The sequence below is a fragment of the Vulpes lagopus genome, chromosome 18, assembly GCF_018345385.1.
Source record: "Vulpes lagopus strain Blue_001 chromosome 18, ASM1834538v1, whole genome shotgun sequence".
Lineage (NCBI taxonomy): Eukaryota > Metazoa > Chordata > Mammalia > Carnivora > Canidae > Vulpes > Vulpes lagopus.
This window is the reverse complement of record NC_054841.1, coordinates 17,664,770-17,685,770: the sequence shown is the minus strand read 5'-3', so window position 1 is coordinate 17,685,770 and position 21,001 is coordinate 17,664,770. Positions and strand designations below refer to the sequence as shown.

Here is a 21,001-nt window from a genome sequence, read left to right as displayed (position 1 = left end):
TGCGGGACCCCCTCTGGGTCCTTGGACCTGGCCTGCTAGCATCACTATCATAGAAATTCAACAGGGATTTGTTTTGAAGCACTTTGATTTGGACTGAAAATGAACACGGAGAAGATGACACTATGAACAAAAGATATAAAGAAGAAGATGTAAGCATGTATATAAAAAGACAGCATCTGAAGAAAGATGCGGAAAATTATCCCAGTGAGCGAAAGATCTCAGAAAAAAAAATAACAATCAGGTATACAGAGCAATAAGATCAAAATGAGATTACTTAATAAAAGCTGGCATTTCTTTAAACTGAAAACAATGCACATTGTTTGTCCTTGAAATGTGACATGCACGCTTTTCTCAAGAATGCAGCAGCACTCCAAAGCCAGGCCTGTAGCTGACAAAGCCCTATCACCCTTCCAGCCCTGAGGTCATTGTTCCTATACAAAATCCACAGGCTTGACTGAATGGTTGCCGCAGAATTTAGCAGTCATTTGGAATAGAAAGCCCCAGAAAAAATCAAGGTATGCAGGGAGATGTGGAGTTTAAATTAGGCAAGAGCCCACCTGTTCAATAATGAAATAATTGCTCAGGGCACATTCTTCTGTAATCTTTTCTGATGTGACATGTATTCTTGTGCTCTGCCTTTCTCCGTGCTTCCTCAACATTTGCAAATCATCTCAGGGCCTCCTAAAGCCGATGCAGAAGCCAGACAGTCACTTCCCTAATGCCGCGAAAATAGATTCAATTTTACATACATCAGGGTGATTTCAGAAGCAATTTCTACATCTCTAGTGTAAGCATTACTTACATTTTTTCCCCTCAAATCTCATCCCAGTAGTTCCACAGGGCATTTTAAAAGGTACCTGATGCATTCCAGGGCATTAAAAAGAATCCCCAGAGCGTGTTTGTGGCTGTAGCCTGAGGACACCAGAAGCATAGATAGAGTCCTAAAATATTCAGTGATTCATACAAATGCAAAATTTCTTAATAATTGAGTATAATGCCAATCGAAATGTTTTTCCCTGTCTTTTTAAGAGCAATATCATTAAAATGTACATACATATATGTATATATGTGTATGCCTCTGTACATATGGGTATGTCTGTGTGTGTGTGTGTGTGTATAAATCACACACATATATCAATCATTTGGAAATATTGTCTCTGGACTTGAAGACGTCCAATTAGATTCTATTGGATAGGATTCCTCTTCCCCTCTGGCTGGCTAATCTACCTTGGTCTTAGGTGCTTTCCTCTTAAAAGTCTAAGTTTTAGCCCATGGGGAAAACAGTGGTGATGTTTCCCCTTGAAATCCAAGAAATTGGTGTTACTCAGATTTTCAATTGAGATCAGAAAGTTTAAGTTCAAATACCTATAATTTTGAGGTCATGTATCCCTGACTATAATATTTTTGCACTCAGTCTTCCTGGGGCATTTCTACAAATGGAGAAAAGTATGTACAAGAAAGTGGCCTATCCAGGAAAGGTTTTAGGTGAATGGGTATCACTTGACCAGGATGTCCTATCAGCTAAACTTGTCAAACTTCCCAGACCCTAGGCCAAAAGCTGGAGAATCCGTGACAGATTAATATAGGCAGAGACTCTTGGGGAGCTCTGGATGAGCCTTTCTTTAAAGACGACACACCAAGCCCATTTTTCTGTCAACCCTTTTCCTGCCTCTCCTGGCCACCTATGCCACTATCCTCTTTTCCTGGTCCTGAGGGAAGGTATGAATCTCTGTGATTCATCTGGGTTGAGAAAGGAAAAAGGACTGGCTTCGTGGGTAGGCAGACTGCAAACTTGCTCTGCTCTCTGAGGAAAACGGAAGTTAAATATTTGCTCATGAAATAATCAGTATGCACAGTTAGACTTTGTCTTTAAAGCCATTACACAATCTTAAGAAGTGTGCAGACTTAGCATTGCCAACAACGGGCAATGGGATAGCGTTTGTCTACTGATACAATGCAAAGGGGAGTGTATGATACCACCTTTGTCACATTTTTGTCAACATGTTAACCTGAATGTGATCATGACGAAAAAAATCAGATGAATCTGAATTGTGTCACATCCTATGGGACAACTGGCCTCGACTTTTAAAAGATGTCAGCACTTTGAAAGAAAAAATATAGAAGGGAGGGCTGTTTTAGATAAAAGGTAATGGAGAGACATGATGACCACATACTACGTGAGCACCTTGACTGGACCTTGGATTAAAACGACAACAAGAGAACTTGGGTGACTCAGTGGTTGAGTGTCTGCCTTTGGCTCAGGGCATGATCCTGGGGTCCTGGGACTGAGTCCAGCATCAGGCTCCTCGCAGGGAGCCTGCTTCTCCTTCTGCCTGTGTCTCTCTCTTTCTGTGTCTCTCATGAATAAATAAATAAAATCTTTAAAACAACAATACTAAATATTTGGGGTCCACTGAGGAAATTTAACTGTAGACTGTATAACTGAGGTATATTAGATAGTATAATAAGGTTACATTTCTTGGGTAAGATAATTTTATAGTGGTTATGTTGAAGAGCTGTCCTAGTTCTTAGGAAGCACATGCTGGATTCTCTGGAGATAGAGTGTCATGATGTCTGCAACCTACTTCTAAATGGTTCAGAAAATTATATATATATACATTTTTTATATAATATATACATATACACACACACGGAGAGAGAATATGTGTGAATAAATGGTGAATCTAGGTACAAAGTATAGGAGTATTCATTTTACTTTTTCAATGTTTTTATAGGTTTAAAACTAATCTCTTTCCTAAGGCAGCATGTCAATATTTGAAAATGGCTACTGCTTCCCTCAGAGTTCAGTGTTATTAACCGATGTGCCTCTAAGAACCGTCTAACTGGCTTTTACTAAATCCACATCCCACCTTACCCCTCATCTCCCTCTCCCTCTTCCCTCTGGAGATTCTGATTTAGTTGGTAAGGTGCAGGGCCTAGATGTGTGTTCTTTGAAAATTTCTCGGATGGCTTCTGTGCTGCCCTGAGGTTAGCAATCATGGATCTGAGTTACCCTCAGAACCTGGATCCATCAGGAATTAGCTAGGTTATTCTGAGATGGTCAGCCAAATGCGCGGGACTTTGGATGCCTTATCTACAAAATGGGAACAATCATACAAAGTATCTTCTTATAGGGCGTGGAGAGGACAAAGATGGTCAATAAATATTTGTTTCCTTTTTTCATTTTTTCTCATAGACTCCCTACCACCCCTAACTGATCGTATCTATGTGATTTTTATGAATTAGGGCTTCTTCCATTTGCCATTGGCACAGTGTGTGGAGGACATTTGTCTCTGCTCATATTCCTTTAGAGTTTCTGAATGCCCCATCTGGAGCAGAGGCTGGGAGATCTAGCCTTTCTATTAAATCCTGGAGGAAGACTGGCTCAAAGAAATATGAGAACTAAAGTTAGCTCTCTTGAGTCTGACCACCAAGGTAGCTTTAAATGTTGCCAGTCTTAAGATTCTCCTTTGGACTAGGGTGAACCCTGATGTCTTAGCCATTTTTATCGGCTTGGATCCTGTATCAGCTCTGCATGGGAGTTCAGGTGCTCTTGACTGAATACCACTTGGAACACTGGCTGTGGCTTGGAATTGGCCAGGCATGGGAGGCCCAGGTTCCAGGTCTGGATATGTTACTCATCAGCCCTGGGACATTGGAGAATTTGCTTCTCTGAGTCTCAGTTCCTTAAGCACTTAACTCTGCTCCAAGTCATCCAGGGAGAACCTTCATTCTTGAACATCCCAGGGAAACATCCTGAGCCCATGTCCTATAGCATATGACCACTGTGAGGGGTCCACAGCTGAGATACCAGGGTCAAGGTGGACCATGGACATTTCCCTCCCCCTAGTTGGCTCAACTTACTGAATCCATTAACATCCTGAGAGCTAGAGGAGAAGCCTTCATCATTGCGGCTGGTGCTGAGCTTGGTAGTGGGTTTGTCGGCTGAGGCCACAGGCCCCATCTCCCTCTGGGCTCCACTCTGCGTCTCCTTCTGCTTCTTGGCCAGCTTCCTTTGGGACATGTGCAAGAGGAAAAAATCACAGTCAGATGGTTTCAGTTATAGTAAAGCATTGGGAAGATTAGATTGCTCTTCTTCCCCACTCATCATCCTTAAACCCCAAACCTGATTCATTCTCCAGAAACAGTCAAGATAGGTCCTCCAATGTCAAGGAAGAATAAGCCTAAGTCCTCCTAAAACTATTAATGGCTTTCATTTACTCAGAAATATGAAACTTATCCTGGCTCACCTTCAGCAATAGGTTTGTTCTTTATTTGAGCTTAAAATGGGAAATATCAGAAAGGGAGACAGAACATGAAAGACTCCTAACTCTGGGAAATGAACTAGGGGTGGTGGAAGGGGAGATGGGTGGGGGGTGGGAGTGACTGAGTGATGGGCACTGAGGTGGGCACTTGATGGGATGAGCACTGGGTGTTATTCTATATGTTGGCAAATTGAACACCAAAAAAAAAAAAGTTTATAAAAAAAAAAAAGGGAAATCAGTGAGACTTGTATGATGCTTCCCATGCTCTCCTTCCAAAGGGAGAAGGAGGCTGGATGGATCTTTCTGTTCCTAAGGCTCTGACTGAGGTTCAAAATGGAGTCTGACCTTTCTCAGAGGGACGAAGATGGCAAAATAATACACCAAACAATGGTAGACTCAAGTAGGGGCTGGTAGTTGGTTAAGGGTGAGGGTGGGGGGGGGGGTAGACAGTTGTGTAGCTCAAAAGAGAAAACTGGAAGCTGAACTTGATGACTAATTATTCTCATAGAAATAAAAGATCCTCAGAACCAGATTGCATTTATAATAATACTAGTTTAAAACAGTGGCTCCCAAACTCTGGTGGAAATTAGAATCATTTCAAGATCTGATAAAAGCACACAGAGGCCGTTGCTCATGGAGGCAGGACAAGGGCTAGGCTTGTATGTGGCCACCTAGTCCAAGTCATTCTGACATCATCCACTGCAGATTAAAACCATTGGTTTTGGCATCAGGAAGGCATGAGTACATATCCTATCTCTGCTATGTGCTGGCTGCATGACCCCAGTAATTACTTTAACCTCTTCAAGTTCTGAACTTACCCTCTATGTACTGTGGTAGACAACAGGACCAACCCCAGAGGGTCATGATGATGAAATGAGATCAAGTGTGAAATGCATGGAGCACGGTGCCTGGCATACAGAGAACATTCAACACATGGCAACTGCTATTCTTATTTTTATATCAACCGTACTGGTCCAACAACAGTCCAAGAGATCCACCATGAAATCCCTGGATATCAAGTGGTATAGATCTTAACACCTCCCCCAGAAGCTAAAGGGTTAAAAAGTTCTTCATGTGGATTTCAAATCTAATTCTCTTAAATCTTAACTGACTGTTCTGAGATCATTGGAAATACAAAGACTTGACTAACACCTCTTGCATATCACAGTTCTTCAAATATTTAAAAAAAATCAACATGGTTCCTCTGAGATTTCCCCACATTTCTGATTCTAAATATAGTTATTTTGTTCCTGTGATATGGAAGCTGATAGGTACTTTAAATCTTGGGGATAAATTCCCTCAGGTCTCTTGCTCCATTTTCCATAGGTCTTGGCTTCAACTTCAACCCTGATCACTCCTACCTCAACACAGAAACAACAGATCTCTCAGAGATGTCAAATACAATGCCATGTAGGGAATAATTTCCAAAATGGAGGCTGCCTGGTCAAGAAATACGCAGTTCAAGAGGTAATGATCTCCCTGTCAGAGGAGATTTGAAATGAAAGAATAATCCTATATACAGATATATCTTAGAGGAGTTCATCTAGGATGAGTTCTGGTTTGATGGTATGATAGTGATCCTTTTCACATGGGTCACTCAATCTAGGTGTGGGTCGCACAGAAAGAATGACAGATGACACACACAAGTGGGGACAATTTGGGGAGAGTTTATGTGCAAAAGGACTACTGACGAAAGAAGGGTGAAGGGGAACCCAAGGTCCACTAGAGTGACTGGTGAACTGATGGCCACCCACGTGTCCAGTGAGATAAGCAGAAGAAGCAGTGACCAGAACCCAGAAGGAGAGAGTTGTGAAAATGAAAGACCACCTGCCCAGAAGCAGCAGTCTTCTCTCAAAGGATCTAGCTGCTCCTCCCAGGAAGGGAAGCAGAGGTATAAACACCCTGACTACATCCTAACCTCTGAACAGTGGCTCTTATTAGCTAAACCCAACTGGAAGCCAGAGGCCTGGAGTCCATGCAGATCTAGCTCTGGAAGCAGAGAGCAGAGTGGAGAAGCAGGAAGAGTGAATCTGAATCCAGGAAATCCCCACCAAGAAGATAATTTTATCTCCCCCATTTTGCCACAATTTGAAGACAAATGTAACCGAAAATGGAATTCTTTCTTTCTTTCCTCTTTTCAAAAAAGATTTATTTATTTATTTATTTACAAGAGACAAGAGACACAGACACAAGAGACAAGAGAGAGGCAGAGACATAGGCAGAGGGAGAAGTAGACTCCCTTTAGGGAACCTGAAGTGGGACTTGATCCCAAGACCCCAGGATCATGACCTGAGCCAAAGACAGACACTCAACCACTGAGCCACCCTGGCACCCTGGCTACAGGCATTCTCTTCTAGTAGTCAGACTATTCCTGGCAGACAGTAAACAATGACGAGTGAAGCATTGGGTCAGTTGGGTTTTCTCTCCATCACCAGGCAATCAGACTGGGGGCAGGGGGAGGGCGTCAATGAAAGAGAAATGAGTGGTCTACTACTGATGACATTTCGAAATTTTATTCTTCATTTATTATCAAAAAGGAGTATGTTTAAAAATGTATATGTGACCTTCTTAATCATAAATTTGAAAAGATATACAGCAGATCTGTTGCCTCTCTCTGAGCTCTGCTCACACTGCCTGAGCAGGAAATAAAAGGAAATCCAATAAGAAAGTTAACTTTAAAACTAGAAGTGAGTGTGTACTAGAGGCTTTGATATTTCCGTAGGGGCAGAACTCCCAACCAATCTCATTCCATTAGGGGGAAAATAATATGGAGAGAGTTGTCTTAGGCACAAATCATTTGTTTCCAAAGGAATAATAGTAATAAAAAAAGGTCTCACTGTTTCTATGAAAAATGGTATTTTACAGAAATGTTTGGGCAGCTCTGAAAACCTGGATGAAAAATGAAAAACTGAGCTTCTCCAAAACACAGATATTTAAAACCTGGACAGTTAATCAAGTTGTAAAAACTCAGAGGAGTATGGCATCCTTAGTATTTAGCCCATGGCTGACACTATAGGTTGGTTCACAGTGATGATGATGCTATATAATAATTTAAAACTGTATAAACAGGTCTTTCAGCACCTGGCAAACACAGCTACAAAGTGGAAATAGAAGGAAGGTATGTAGAAAGAAATGAAACACAAAGCTATAGTTTTGGGATCTATATTTTACCAGAATTCAAAATTGAAGTATTAAGAAGCCCTCTCGGTAATACAGGAAAAATCATGTTTATTCCTATAGCCATAGAGCTTAACTGATTCTCCTCCCTTTTTTTCCTTAAGAGAGGGGAAAATCCAAGCCTATGAGTAGGGGATGAAAGACTCACAGGCTATGGCTCCAAGCTTCAATTCAGCCTCATCTTCCACACACAGCTCCTCTTAGGAAACACCAACTACTTCATCTTCACTCTCCAGTCATTCCTCAATACTCTATATCCCTGTGTCCCAATTCTTTTCCACTGGCCACTTCCTCTTCATCATTCAAGGCTCAGTGGTATTCAAATGTCACCTCTCCTATGATGTTTCTCTTGCTCCTCTAAATAGATTTTTGGCTTTTTCTTCTTGGTTGACTCATCTGCTGTACAAATATTTATTGAGCACCTACATGTCCCAGTTGACTCATCTGCTATACAAATATTTGTTGAGCACCTACATGTCCCAGTCTCTGCTGGATGTACAATCACAATGACAAGAGCCAGTCACAACCTTGACCTTCACAGAACACAGATGCTATTGGGCAAAGACAGGTGCTAAATAGATAAATACAGAAACAAATATAAAATCACAAAAGTGATGAAAGCCAAGGAGAGAAATGCATGGAGCTATGAGAATGCCCATAGGTGATTTGAACCCTCTCAGCAGATCAAGGAAAGCCTTGTTGCCATGTCAGCTAAGCACCTGTCTAGTTGAACTGAAGTGATTCAACTCTCCCACCCACCAGGGCAAGAACCTCTTGGGTGAAGGGCTTTTGACTTCTGCACCTTCTCCAATTTCTTGCTGAGTATCTGGCACATAGCCAGTGCTCAATAAATTTGTTGTACAATTTTTTTTTAAAGTCTACAATTTGAAGTGCAGAAAAGATTGCCATCCTACTCTGACTGCAAATTATAACCACTTTAAAAAAAGATACATACAGGGAAAGAGGAAGAAAAACTTGCACAAAATTAGTTTGTGACCTGAAATATTTCTACTTATAAATATTTTTGGCTGACAACTTAGCATTTTCTTCCGGTGGTTGTCATAGAATTCTTGGTATGTTTGCAGAATTAATGGAATGTTTACAGAAGTCAGAATCCCCTCCCCACCCAGAGCCCACCGAATAGCCATAGCTACAGAATGTTTTTTTTTTTTAATCACATAAAATAAGTTACATGATATATAGGATAGTCACATAACTCATGGAATCTTCAGATCCTTCAAGACTCAAGTACTTATGACTTTTTTCTCTAGCTGTTCTGAGATTTTTGCCAACTGGGTCACACTATTTCACCAGCAGGGGGTACCAAAAGCTGATAAAAAGACAACATGCATAAGCCAATCTATTCCTCTGCAGGGACATTTCTAGAGCTGAAGACTGTTTTAAGACCAAGCAATCCGAAGTTTACCGCTTCTGACAGGTGGGGACAATGTGATGTGACCATAGCTCTCGGCATTCTTTCTTCTAACAGATCACTCTGAGGTCTTTCTGACCTTTGCTTGTTAGCTGAGTGAGGGTAGGTGGCAGGGGATATGCCCATGATGGACCGTGAGTCCTATGATTTATTCTGAGCACCACTCTTTATAAGGGATAGTGTCAGGTGGAATGGCTTGAGGGAGAAGAATGCAAGGCTGTGAAAGGTTCTGAAATCATGCTATGAGCTATGAGCGGAGGAGGGAGTGTCTGAAACAATGGGGATTATTTCTCAAGGAGAGGGAATATTCAGGAATGCTCTCTTCACACATCTGACGTCTGGCTTTGCCATGGCCCCAGGGGCAGACTTAGAGCCAGACTGGCTTGACACAAGGAAGAAAGAACAAAGTGTTATTATTTGTATGATAATGAAAGTGACTCCCATTTTGATTTTTTTTTCCTAGCTTGAGAAAAAACTAAGCGTGCACAGGTTAGAATTATAATATTCTTTATTCCAGAATGTGGAGTGAATTGGCCAGAAATGATAATTTGTGTATTTTACTCCTTGAGTACTTTGACAGGTAGAAAGAATTGGTTAAAATATTGGTAAAACTCCTTTAGAGGTTCCTGGGGTCCAGGGAGAATGATTAATGCTAAACTCCACAATATTCTGTGTTTATTGTATAAATAAACAAACATAATTTACTGGACAGTCATTACTTCTCTGTGCTCACCTGAAACAGGTGGGGGGAAAGTGGGGAACAAGTATTTAGGCAGGAGACTGAGGAACAGGTATCTCGTTGAATCTTCAAAAACTTTCTGCAACCTTGCAATAATTAAATGTGATAAACCATGGAAAGTTTGAGCATAATTCTTAGATAATAAAGTTTAATAAACAAATAATGCCCATTAAAAAAATAACAAAGTAGAAATGCTTGGGTCTCTTATAAGTATCTAATGTCTGACTGCCCTTCCCATTTCTTCTTCTTTGGTAACCTTCTCTACATGTTTCAAGTCCCAACTCAAATGTCCCCTACTCTTAGAAGTCTTCATCTCCTTCCCAAAGTTAATAGTTTCTTCCTCTTTGCTCATTAATTTATTGGGAAAATATTTAATGGGCACCTACTTTGTATCAGTGGCTCTTAGAAAGAGACCATGATGTAAAGAGCCATGCATGACCCTTGCCCTGCTTAAGCTTTTGGAAGTAATGAACACCCCATCATTGGAAAAGCTCAAGTAGGGACTAAGAAGCTACTTGGAAAAGAGACGGTAAGGAGTTCTGACATCTGGATTCTGCAAAACCCTTGAATCTGTTCTGGCCTGGGAACAGGAGGCTCCAGCCAAATTGGGGAAAGTGCTGGGGGTTCCACCCAGGGTTTTTCCTTAGATGTGAAGTTATGCCTGGGCTCCCGGGGAGACGTGGATAAGGCACTCTTTCTTTCTTTCTTTTTTTTTTTTATTAATTTATTTTTTATTGGTGTTCAATTTGCCAACATATAGAATAACACCCAGTGCTCATCCCATCAAGTGCCCCCCTCAGTGCCCTTCACCCAGTCACCCCCACCCCCCTGCCACCTCCCCTTCCACCACCCCTAGTTTGTTTCCCAGAGTTAGGAGTCTTTCATGTTCTTGTCTCCCTTTCTGATATTTCCCACTCATTTTTTCTCCTTTCCCCTTTATTCTCATTCACTATTTTTTATATTCCCCAAATGAATGAGACCATATAATGTTTGTCCTTCTCTGATTGACTTACTTCAGTCAGCATAATACCCTCCAGCACTCTTTCTTTTCCCCACAGGGCTCTTCCTCTGCCCCATCCTCTTTTGGTATCTCTGGCCAGACATTCCTGGGAAGCCACAAAGATTAGAACACTGGAGCCAGAGAGAGATCCTCAGCCCATAGGAGGTAGACAAAGAAAACACACAGCTGCAACTCTTATTCCTATAAAAGCTGGCACTGTGTCCTCTGAAGCCAGGATGCTTCTGGGCTCACATGATCGGACGTTTAATTAAAGTTACCCATCAGAACTGTAAGGGAACTGTACTTCTATCCTTTCGTTTTATTCAAAACGAAACAGGCCCGGACAGAGGAGGGGCTTAGCCAAGGCATACAGCACAGTGGCAGAAGCCATAGGACCCAACCCCTGCTTTCTACCTGCCAGCGCAGGACACCTGTTCCAGCATTACTCCACCTCTCTTCTCAGAATGAAATTAGAAGTGCAAATTCAGTCCACGGTACACATGATTCTAGTCCCTTAGGAATACAGCAAAACCTCATTAATCCAAACATCACTAACTCAAAATTACTGTAATTGAGGCAGGGGCTGGGCTACACCACATCAGAATTGATCATGTAAATGAAGCTATGGATGCATGCAGAATTTAAAGGAGAACACACCACTTTTTCTTAGGAGGCAGAGTGGCAAAACAGTTAACACACTGGCTTTGGTGCCAGACAGCCTGGCGTCAAAACCTGGCTCTATCTCAGACTAGCTGTGTGAGCTCTTTCAAGTTACTCATCCCTCTGCATGTCAGTTTCCTCTGGTCTGAAAAGAATGTACCAGTAGTGCTTTCCCAGAAGGTTGTTGTGAAGATGAAATGGTATGTGGCTAGCAAAGCATTTTTCCTAGTGCATGGTACACCGTAAGCACTCAATACATGCTCTCTGGTAATCTTTTAAATACAGGAAACAGCCACATTAATTTAAATGGCCTCATTATTTATCAAATACAAAATCTTCTAAGGTGGATGCCCTGAAGAATGCTTTTCCTCTAAAAACATTCTTTGATGTATTCTAGAGCCAAGCTTCTCAACCTTGGCTGCGCAAATCATTTGGGGAGCTTTAAAAATTTCTGATGAGCTTCTAATATAATTGGTCTGGGGTGCAGCCTGGGCATGTGGGTTTTCAGAAGCTCTCCAGGTGATTAAAATGTGCCACCAAGCTTGAGCACCACCCATGTAGAACAGTGTGGTCTCTGGACCAGCAACATCAGTTTCACCTGGGAACATATTAGAAATACAATTTCTCTGGCCCCACCCCTGACCTACTGAATCAGAAACTCTGGATGATTAATAATCTCTCCAGGTAATTCTGATGCATGCTGAAGTTTGAGGGCCTTGATGTTGAGGACCCACTCTTTAGCTGGTCTGAATCACTGAACAGTCCCTCTCATGTTTCACCTGTGAAAGTGGAGGACCAAGAACTAGGAGATCGGGGTGCCAGCCCCAGATCTCCTGACACCTTAATGAGTTACTAGGGACAAACCCTTTACCTTTTCTGGGTATTGATTTCACTACAAGGGGTAGTTGGCATCTTAGAACCAAGGCAAGAACAGCAGCTTTTTAAATGACTGTTAGTGGTTGCATTCTGTCCCCCTTTAAAAGATATATTGAAACCCTAACCTCTGGTACCTATGAATGTGACCTTATTTGGAAATAGGGTCTTTGGAAATGCAATCAAGTTAAGATGTGCCCTACTCTAACAGGTCTTATAAGAAAAGGGAAATTTGGACGGAGACATGAAGGGAGAAGGCATGTGAGGACAGAGGTAGAGAATGAAGGGAGGAAGCTGGAAGCCAAGGATTGCCAGCAGCCACTAGACATTAGGAAGAAGCAAGGAAGGATTCTACTCAGAGTTCTAGAGGGAGAATGACCCTGCTGACATCTTGATTTCAGACTTCTACCCTCCAGAACTATGAGAGAATAAATCTAGTTTTCAGACATCCAATTGGTAGTATTTTGTTATGAAGCCCTAGGAAACAACGTCCATGAAACAATAAATCCCAAATTTATTTCATTTATTTAATAAACATATGTATAGCACTTATTCCATGCTAGGCACTATTAAGGCCATCACAAACATAGTGTATTACTCCTTTAATTCTTCTAATTACTGTAGAGATTGGTAGTATTACATCCCCATTGCACAGATGAGAGAGGCAAGCATAGAGAGTGGAAATAACTCACTTTCAGTCTACCCGGGCTTTAAGAGATGTAGCTGGGATTCAAACTCAGGCAGTCTGGCTTCCGAATGTTCTCTAAGGTTCCTGATTATGCCATGTTTAGCCAAGGACCTACACATATCCACCCTCATCCCAAAGCTTTCTCAGCTGGCTCCCTCCCTTTGCAGACAAACATGCACTCATACACATATGTACGCACATGCAGGCAGAAAGTTCACACTCACACACACTCACATCCTGCAGGTAATGCACATCTGGTCTGCTCATTACTTCTGTTGGGTACTAATTCTGGAATGTAGCTTGTGGGTCCTTACTCTCCTACCCCCACCACCCTAGCCTGGGGCATCTATGTATTTCCACCGGAATGGCAAAGTTATAGAAATAACTGCAGCACGTCTCACCACATTTTTAAAAAGACCAAAGGACCCTAGCCACTGCCTGTCACCTCCATCTTTCTGCTGTCTTGCTTTCCTTGTCTATGCTTCTACATGTCTACTTTTGCTTCTTCCTTCCATATGTGGCTGCCCCTCTCTCTTTCTTGCCTGGGTTGGCTCTCTTACATATTACATTCTTTCCACTAAGGACAGAGTCAGACTCAGTCTGACCATCCTTTAGAGGGCTGGCAGGGGGAACCAATATAACAGAAAGCCTAAGACAGATGCCAGGCCCTCCTCCCACTGGCCACATGGCCACACTACCCCTTGGATCCTGAAGAAGAGGCCAGAGGGAACAGCATGGGCTCTGGAGACAGACTGCCTGGGTTCAAGTCCCAGCTCCACTCTTTGCTAGCTATGGAGCCTTGGACAATTTCTCAGCTTCTTTATAACTCAATTTTTCTCATCTTTAAAACAGGGATCAATTATAGTGAATTCTTATGAAAACTGTTTGAAATAGGTACTGATACTAAGGCACTTACAAGAGGATCAGTCACCTACCAAATAAGCTCTCTATGAGCATTTGTTAAATAATAAGCAACTGGAAGAGAATAAACGCCCCATAGGAAAGTGAGGACACAATCTCAGGTTGAGATGGTAGTAAAGTGCCTAGAATGCTTTCAGGTCACTGAGCTTAGAACCCCTGGGCTAAGCAGCCAGCCTTCTGTTCTCAGGGCCGTGGAAAGGGACTTTTGCTCCAGATTAACCTGGTTCTAACCAGCTGTGTAATCACAATTGCGTCTCCATCTCTGACATTACAAGACTCAGTTTCCTTTTCTGTAAAATGGTATTTGATAAGCCCTTGTTCACAGAGTTACTACAATGATTAGAAGTAATTAGTATAAATTCCCTAGCATGGTCTCTGGCATAGAACAGACACTCCGCAAATGCCAGTGTTTTTTTTCTCCCTTCTTCACACCGGCAGTCCTCATGTTTTTTCCCTGCTTTATTTTTACCTTATTTTGTGTTTGATCTGTTCCCTGAGACGAGCACTCCAGGGATCCAAGGTGACAACTTTTTCTTCCCGCAGCCCTCCTTCCTCTACCCATACCTTGCTTATATGACCACAAACCAAACCAGATCCTTGGGCAGATGTTTTTCACCCAGTCATGCTCTGACCCTCAGTTTTGGGTCATTGCAGGTTACAGGGTCCTAGATTCTCTGGGCTGGAATGGCCTCTGGGGTTCTCAGAGTCATTCTCCCACTCGAGCTGGGAGACCCCTGGCAATGCCCCCAGCAAGTGGACATCTGGTTGTCAACTCCAACGATAGGGACTCCTCACCTTTGCACCCCTTCCAGAGGTGCGGGTCTCTACCTGGGGATGTTCTCCTCTGAGCTGAGGCTCTTCCTCCCCCAGCTCAGTGAACCCCCTTCTGCATTCCACACCCCTGCGCCCATACCTCTTCTCAGATCTCAGCCCAGGGCACTCTCTTTCTCACCCCCACCCCGGGACTTCAGTTCCCATCCAGAAACTAAGCTGGCCTGCTGGAGGGCCAGCCCAGGGTTATCTCCCAACTAAACTGTAACCACACCAGCAGGGGCTAAGCTGGCTTCATGCAATCCCCAAATTCCTCAGGGTCCCACACAGGTTCTGGCACAAGCACCTGTTGAATTAATGTATTCACAGACCACAAATCCATCAAGTCCCATCTCAAGCACTATGTCTTCCAGGAGGTCTTTTCTGATCTCTCCCTGATGGGACATTCTTTACCTCCATTTCCTAACCTTATCATCTGCCTGCCGCTCTCACCATCCTTCATTATAATAACTTACATCATATACATTATCTCACATTTCTCTTTTCTCTAGCACCTAGTTCAGCACTTGGCACAATGTCATAAAAGCTTTAAAAATGTTGATTAACTAAAGGAATGAATGAATAACACTTTCAATTCCTTTATTGTTGCTCAGTCCCATATTTGAGCATGGCTGTGACTTAGACCTGATCCTTTTAATCTGTTTCTGCACCAGCTGTCTGTACTGGAGCAATACAAGTGGGCCTTTCTCTACAGATGGTGTGTGACAGTGATTCTCAAACCCAAGGGGTGGATTAGAGTTACCTAGAGAGTGTGTGAGAACAGGGATGGTTGCTCTCTACCCTTGGAGTTTCTGATTTGGTGAGTCTGAGGCAGGATCCGAACCTCTGCATTTCCAAGTTCCTAAGAGATGCTGGGACTATCCTTGGAGAACTGGTCTATGGAATGTCACCTCCTGCCCCACTGGGGAGCATACACCATTGATCTGCTGTCTATTCTCCCCAATAGGTCACCTCAAACCTTATTCCCATCTCCCACCTCACCCCAATTCTCCTAAAACTGCCAGTGGGCATAATATACCCTTTATTTAAGCATTCCCAATTTCTTAGGACTTTGTCCTAATGAAATAATAGTAAAAAATATATTATGTAACACTGGAAAACAGCTTTGTGTATGCCAGGAGTTCTTAATCTCAGCACTATTGCCTCATGGGATAGGATAATCCTTTGTTGTGTGGGCTGTCCTGTAGCTGGCAGCATGTTTAGCTGTTTCCTTGGCTTCTACCCACCCCATTCCAGTAACTCCTCTCACTCCCAGATGTGAAAGACCTAAAATATCCTTAGGTATTGTTAAATGTCCCCAGGATGGAGGCTGAGGAGGGCAGAGCTGCCCTTAATCTACAACCACTGATACAGACGATTGAACGTAATAGTTTAACATGTAGTAAAAACCCCCGTGTGCTCGGGATCTTGAAAACATCCGTAATCCTCACAGCAACACTAAAAGGTAGTGATTATTTCTTTGGGTTTGTAGGTGAGGAATTGAAGGCCCAGAGGTTAATCTCAGACTCATACAACAGGTAAGGGAGCAGGTGGGACTAGAGCCCCCAGCCTTCACGCTGCAGAGCCTTGCTCCCTCCTGGAGGCTGCTCTGCTGCTTCTCTTGAACAGCACACCATCAGTCACAGCCTCATAAATGTCTACCAACAGGGGACTGGTTCAGTAAATGATGGTGCATCCCCTGGATGGAATATTACACAGCTATTAAAATGATGGAGTGCCACTGAAAATGAAAACTATGTAACAACATTGAAGAATGCTAACTGGTTTACATTAAGTTAAAAAAAAAAAACCCAAACTAGACAATGAAACTAGGTCTGCGTTGTGATTGCCACTATGAGGAAGTGTATCCGTGCTGATGTGTTATATGGAAGGTATTAAGGACAATTTTCATCTCTTCTTTGATATCCATTGTTACTATCAGAATGTCTTCACAATCATTATTTTTAAGTAGTAGCATGGTAATGAAATTCAAGATGTTAGGTTTGTTACAGGTCTTTCTTCCACCTGAAATTAGTAGAATGAAAGCTTCTCTAAATCCTCTGAGTGTGGCAGGGGTTTGACACATTCTCACTTCCTCTCAGCACTGTTACATGTATGTTGTTGAACCAGGACATCTCTACTTGAACTGACCAGCTTCCCTGAAGCACAGCAAGCTGGAAGCGCAGAAGAAAACATTGCTGAAGGCATTGGTGGGGCTCCCTCGAGGAGCCAGGGCTGTGAGGAACACGCAGCCTGTGGAGAGCAGATGTGTCTGTCTGTCAGAGGGTACTGAGCACTGCACTGGCTTCATGCATTATGCATCAAGAGTGGCCTGGCACCCTGGCCCAGCCGTGAGGGAGAAGGATTGCATAAGGAACATCTGATGAACTGATTGGAATGTCAAAATGTCATTAAGGATAAATTAATGGATGTGTTACTTTGGCTGTAAGAGGCACTGCCAGCAAGACAACAGGCTGCTGGCGGGCTGTTCCCCAGCCCAAGACAGACGGCGTTTGCAATGGAGATTCATGGTCTTTATGCAATGTGAGGTGCTTTTCAGGGAGAAGAATAAACAGAAATGCTCCAGCACTTAAGCACCGTAAAATCACAAGCATGAGATAAATTAATTAGTGTACACTAGGAAAGCGGCTGGTCTGTCTGCACTCCTGGGGAAAGCCAGAATGGATGGCACTGGGCTGGAGGGGATGGGTCTCAGCACCAGAGCCCTAAAGAAAGCAATTGAATTTAATGTGTAATCATAAACGGTAGCTGATGGAAAGATAAGTGTAGTCTGCATTTATTTTTTCATGGATATCATTTCAAGCTCTTTGTGTCTGTGGGTCAAGCATCTTAGGCGACCAGGGAGGGAGGCTGGAACCACTGCCACTTACTTCTAATGCCCCGGGGAAAATCACAGTACTCCAATCCAGGGGAAACTCTCTGGGAAGCCTGACTTCCCTTGGGACATCCTAGATAACGGTGGTCTATTATTCTGTTATGGGAGGCTCACTACCCTACATACAACCTATTCTACTGTTGGACAAGCACTGTTAGCAAGGTCTTTCTTAGGCTTCTCTAGCATCTTTCTCCTTGCAGCTTAACAACAACAACAAAGCAACAATGAGAGTACTTAATGCTCACTGGGCATTTGCAAGGTGCCAGGATCTTTGTTATGGTCATTACCACCTTATCTTGTATCATCCCCACTTTACAGGAATAGGAAATTGAAGGACAGAGAGGGTGAGAGACAAGCTCAAGACCACACAGCCTGTGTGTGGTAGAGCCAAGATTCAAACCCAGGTCTGCCTAAAACTAAGTCTTACCATTTTAACTATCACATAATTCTGACTTCCATAACTTCCACTCATGGAAGAGAGCCTTGCGTTGAGAGCACTACAGAATGTGAGAAGGTAAGACAGGTAGAAATAACATTTTGAGCACTGAGTTCTTGGCTATGTACCTGGCCTGGGTTGGCCTAACTGCTCTTTTTTTCTTTTAATTTTTTCATTTTATTTGAGGACAGTTGACACACTTTGTTACACTGGCTTCAGGTGTACAATATAGTGATTCAGCTTCTATGTTAGACCATGCTCACCACAATGAAGCAACCATTGATTACTGTACAGCACTATTATAATATCATTGCTCATAATCCCTATTCTATTTCTATGGCTCATTCATTTTGTACCCAGAAGCCTGTATCTCCCACTCTTTCCCTAATTTTGCCCATTCCCCACCCCTTCTCTCTGGCAGCCGTCAGTTTGTTCTCTGTATTAATGGGATTTATTCTTTTTGTTTATGAATTTGTTTTGTATTTAGAAGATTCTATACTTGAGTGAAATCATGTGGTATTTATCCTTCTCAGTCTGACTTACTTCACATAGCATAATACTCTCCAGGTCCATCCATGTTGTAACAAATAGCAAGATCTCACTCCTTTTTATAGCTGTGCAATATTCCAGTGTGTCTGTACACACACACACATGCACATACACACACATTTTTCTTATCTATTTGTCTTGTCTAATTTATCTTTCATGCAATAGCCCTGAAATAAGTTACTGTTTCTCTACCTGAGACCTCTCTTTTTTGTCTTTGTATTTTTTTTGGTTCCACATGTATTAGTTTTTTAATATACAAGAATCAGCCACATTTCCATATATTAACAACCAACAATTAGAATATGAAATTTGAAAAATGGTACTATTTACAATAGCATGGAGAAAAACAAAACATTCATGCATAAATCCTCCAAAACATGCATGGGGCCTGCATGCTGAAAACTTTAAGTGGGTGATAAAATAAATCAAAGTAGAACCATACAAATGGAGAGACACCCCATGTTCCTGGGCCAGAAGTCTCAATATTGTTATGATGCCAATTCTCACCAAACTGATCTATAGGTCTAACATAAGCTCAATCAAAATTAAGCAAGATTTCTTGCAGGTGTCAACAGCTGATTCTAGAATGCTGCTGTACATTTATTTTTTAAAGAAAGAAATGGGGGGAAGCCTTCAAACCTCAACTTTCCAGAAAATGAAACCAGACACCTGTTGTCTTGCTAAGTATCATAATCATCTGGGTAGATTTTTAAATAACATTATTTCCTATTTCTGGCAGAACTACATTTGAATAAAATCCTCTCCATGACACCTTATTCATAAGACATTATAAACAAAAACATGTTTAGAGACAAATGTTTATCCTATAAAATTAAAAGTGGGACTCAGGGCACCTGGGTGGTGCTGTTGGTTAAGTGTTCAACTCTTGGTTTCGGCTCAGGTCATGACCTCATGGTTGTGAGACCAAGCCCTGTGTTAGGCTCTGTGCTCACTGTAGAGTCTGCTTGGATTTCTCTCTCCCTCTCCCTCTGCTTCTCACCCCTATCTCCCATGCTCTCTCTCTCTCTGAAATAAATAAATAAATCTTTTTTAAAAAATGGGACTCAAAAGGCCTGTTTAAGAAACAATAATAAAAATCACCCCCATTCTTATCTTGGCTTTAATCTTTGTCCTTATTTCTCCAACACAGATAATAAAATTTCTTACAATTATAAAAAGATGAAAAACCTTGTTCTTATTCAAATCTTGTCCCATTTATGTGGTGAATGTATTTAATGAAATGAAGTATAGACTTTTCATATAGACTTTTTTTCTCTCCAATTATAATTTCGGGCAATGGTTATTAACTTTCAGGTAGTGATCAACTTTGGACTTTATTCAGGGCATATCCTGCCTGGTCTCAGAGGGCATAATGCTTATCGCTTCTGCGGTCAGATCCCTGTCACATTCACCTCCCAATCCATCATAGGAACATGGCACCAGTAACTGGCAACTCTGTCCCATGGATTTCTTTGTCCAAATATCCTGTGGCCCTGGTCAGTTTGGTGAGTCTTCATTTTCTTACATTTAAGATACTTCCTGGAGTGCCTTGAAGTTACAGGAGATATCTGCATAAAAGTACTTTCTAAAGTGAAAAACACATGTAGACATAAAATATAAACTATAATAACAGCTGTAATGCACTGAGCACCTACTGTGTACCAGATGCAGAACTGCATGTTGTACATGCTTTGCATTCTCTTATGCAATCCTGATAAATCCCCATGGTAACCCTCCAAATTTAGTATTACTGTCCTCCTTTTACATATGAGGAAACACAGGCCCAGAGACGTTAGGTTAGAAAGTGGCAAAGTCCAGGATTCAAACACAAATGCAGTCCATGGTCTTCTTTCTACTACACTGCCTCTAGGTGCTGAGTATGTTTTTCCTCATCATTCAGAGCTAAGGCAAAAAGCACTGCTTAATACCCATAAGAGGTGGGAGATGAGATTACGGAAGTATCATTTATTGAGAAAACCGCTCCTAGCTTATATGGCTGGAAGACACCAGCATGGCAATATAGTGGATGCATACATTTTGAATCAGCCATGGATTTCTTGGCAAAACCTTAGATCTCACATCTTCATGGTAGTTTTGTTGTATAAAGTAGAACCAAGACAAAGGATAGTATGAGATCCCTTATTAACCATATCTGAGCTTATATTTTTCACTAGAAGTTCTCTCTTCATCAGATGTCCAAATTATAAATGACATGAGAAGGGAGAATAAAGTAAGATACAGACTATCTTAGCTTTTCTTGATTTCTAATAATGTCATTGTCACTAAGCTGTTTTCCAAAACAAGGCAGGCTTTCTTTAATGTTGAGGCTCAGCTTGGTTTCTAACCTTAATAAACCAAATTTTCACTCTTTACAAAGTCAAGTCTCCCAGTAAAAACAAGGTCTTGACTACATCGACCTTTTAATCCTTCTGTTTAAAAAAAAATGTGAGTTTTTTAAAGAATATTCTGCACAGTGGCTCAAAGCCATTAGAACGAGAAACTGCTCCAGAATGAAGTTCAGCCAATGTTTTTATTCTGTCAAAAAGCAGATTTTA

The 21,001-nt window shown here is 41.9% G+C and overlaps 1 protein-coding gene across 9 annotated transcripts in view; it reads right to left on the bottom strand.

Moving 5' to 3' along the window:
• PTPRT (protein tyrosine phosphatase receptor type T) overlaps positions 1-21,001 on the bottom strand; it is a 1,030,023-nt gene that overhangs the window by 129,143 nt on the left and 879,879 nt on the right. For all 9 annotated transcript variants that reach the window (XM_041733397.1, XM_041733399.1, XM_041733398.1 and 6 more), the window contains one exon: positions 3,865-4,013. In XM_041733397.1, the coding sequence (XP_041589331.1) occupies positions 3,865-4,013 (149 nt within the window). The remainder of the gene's footprint in view (positions 1-3,864; positions 4,014-21,001) is intronic.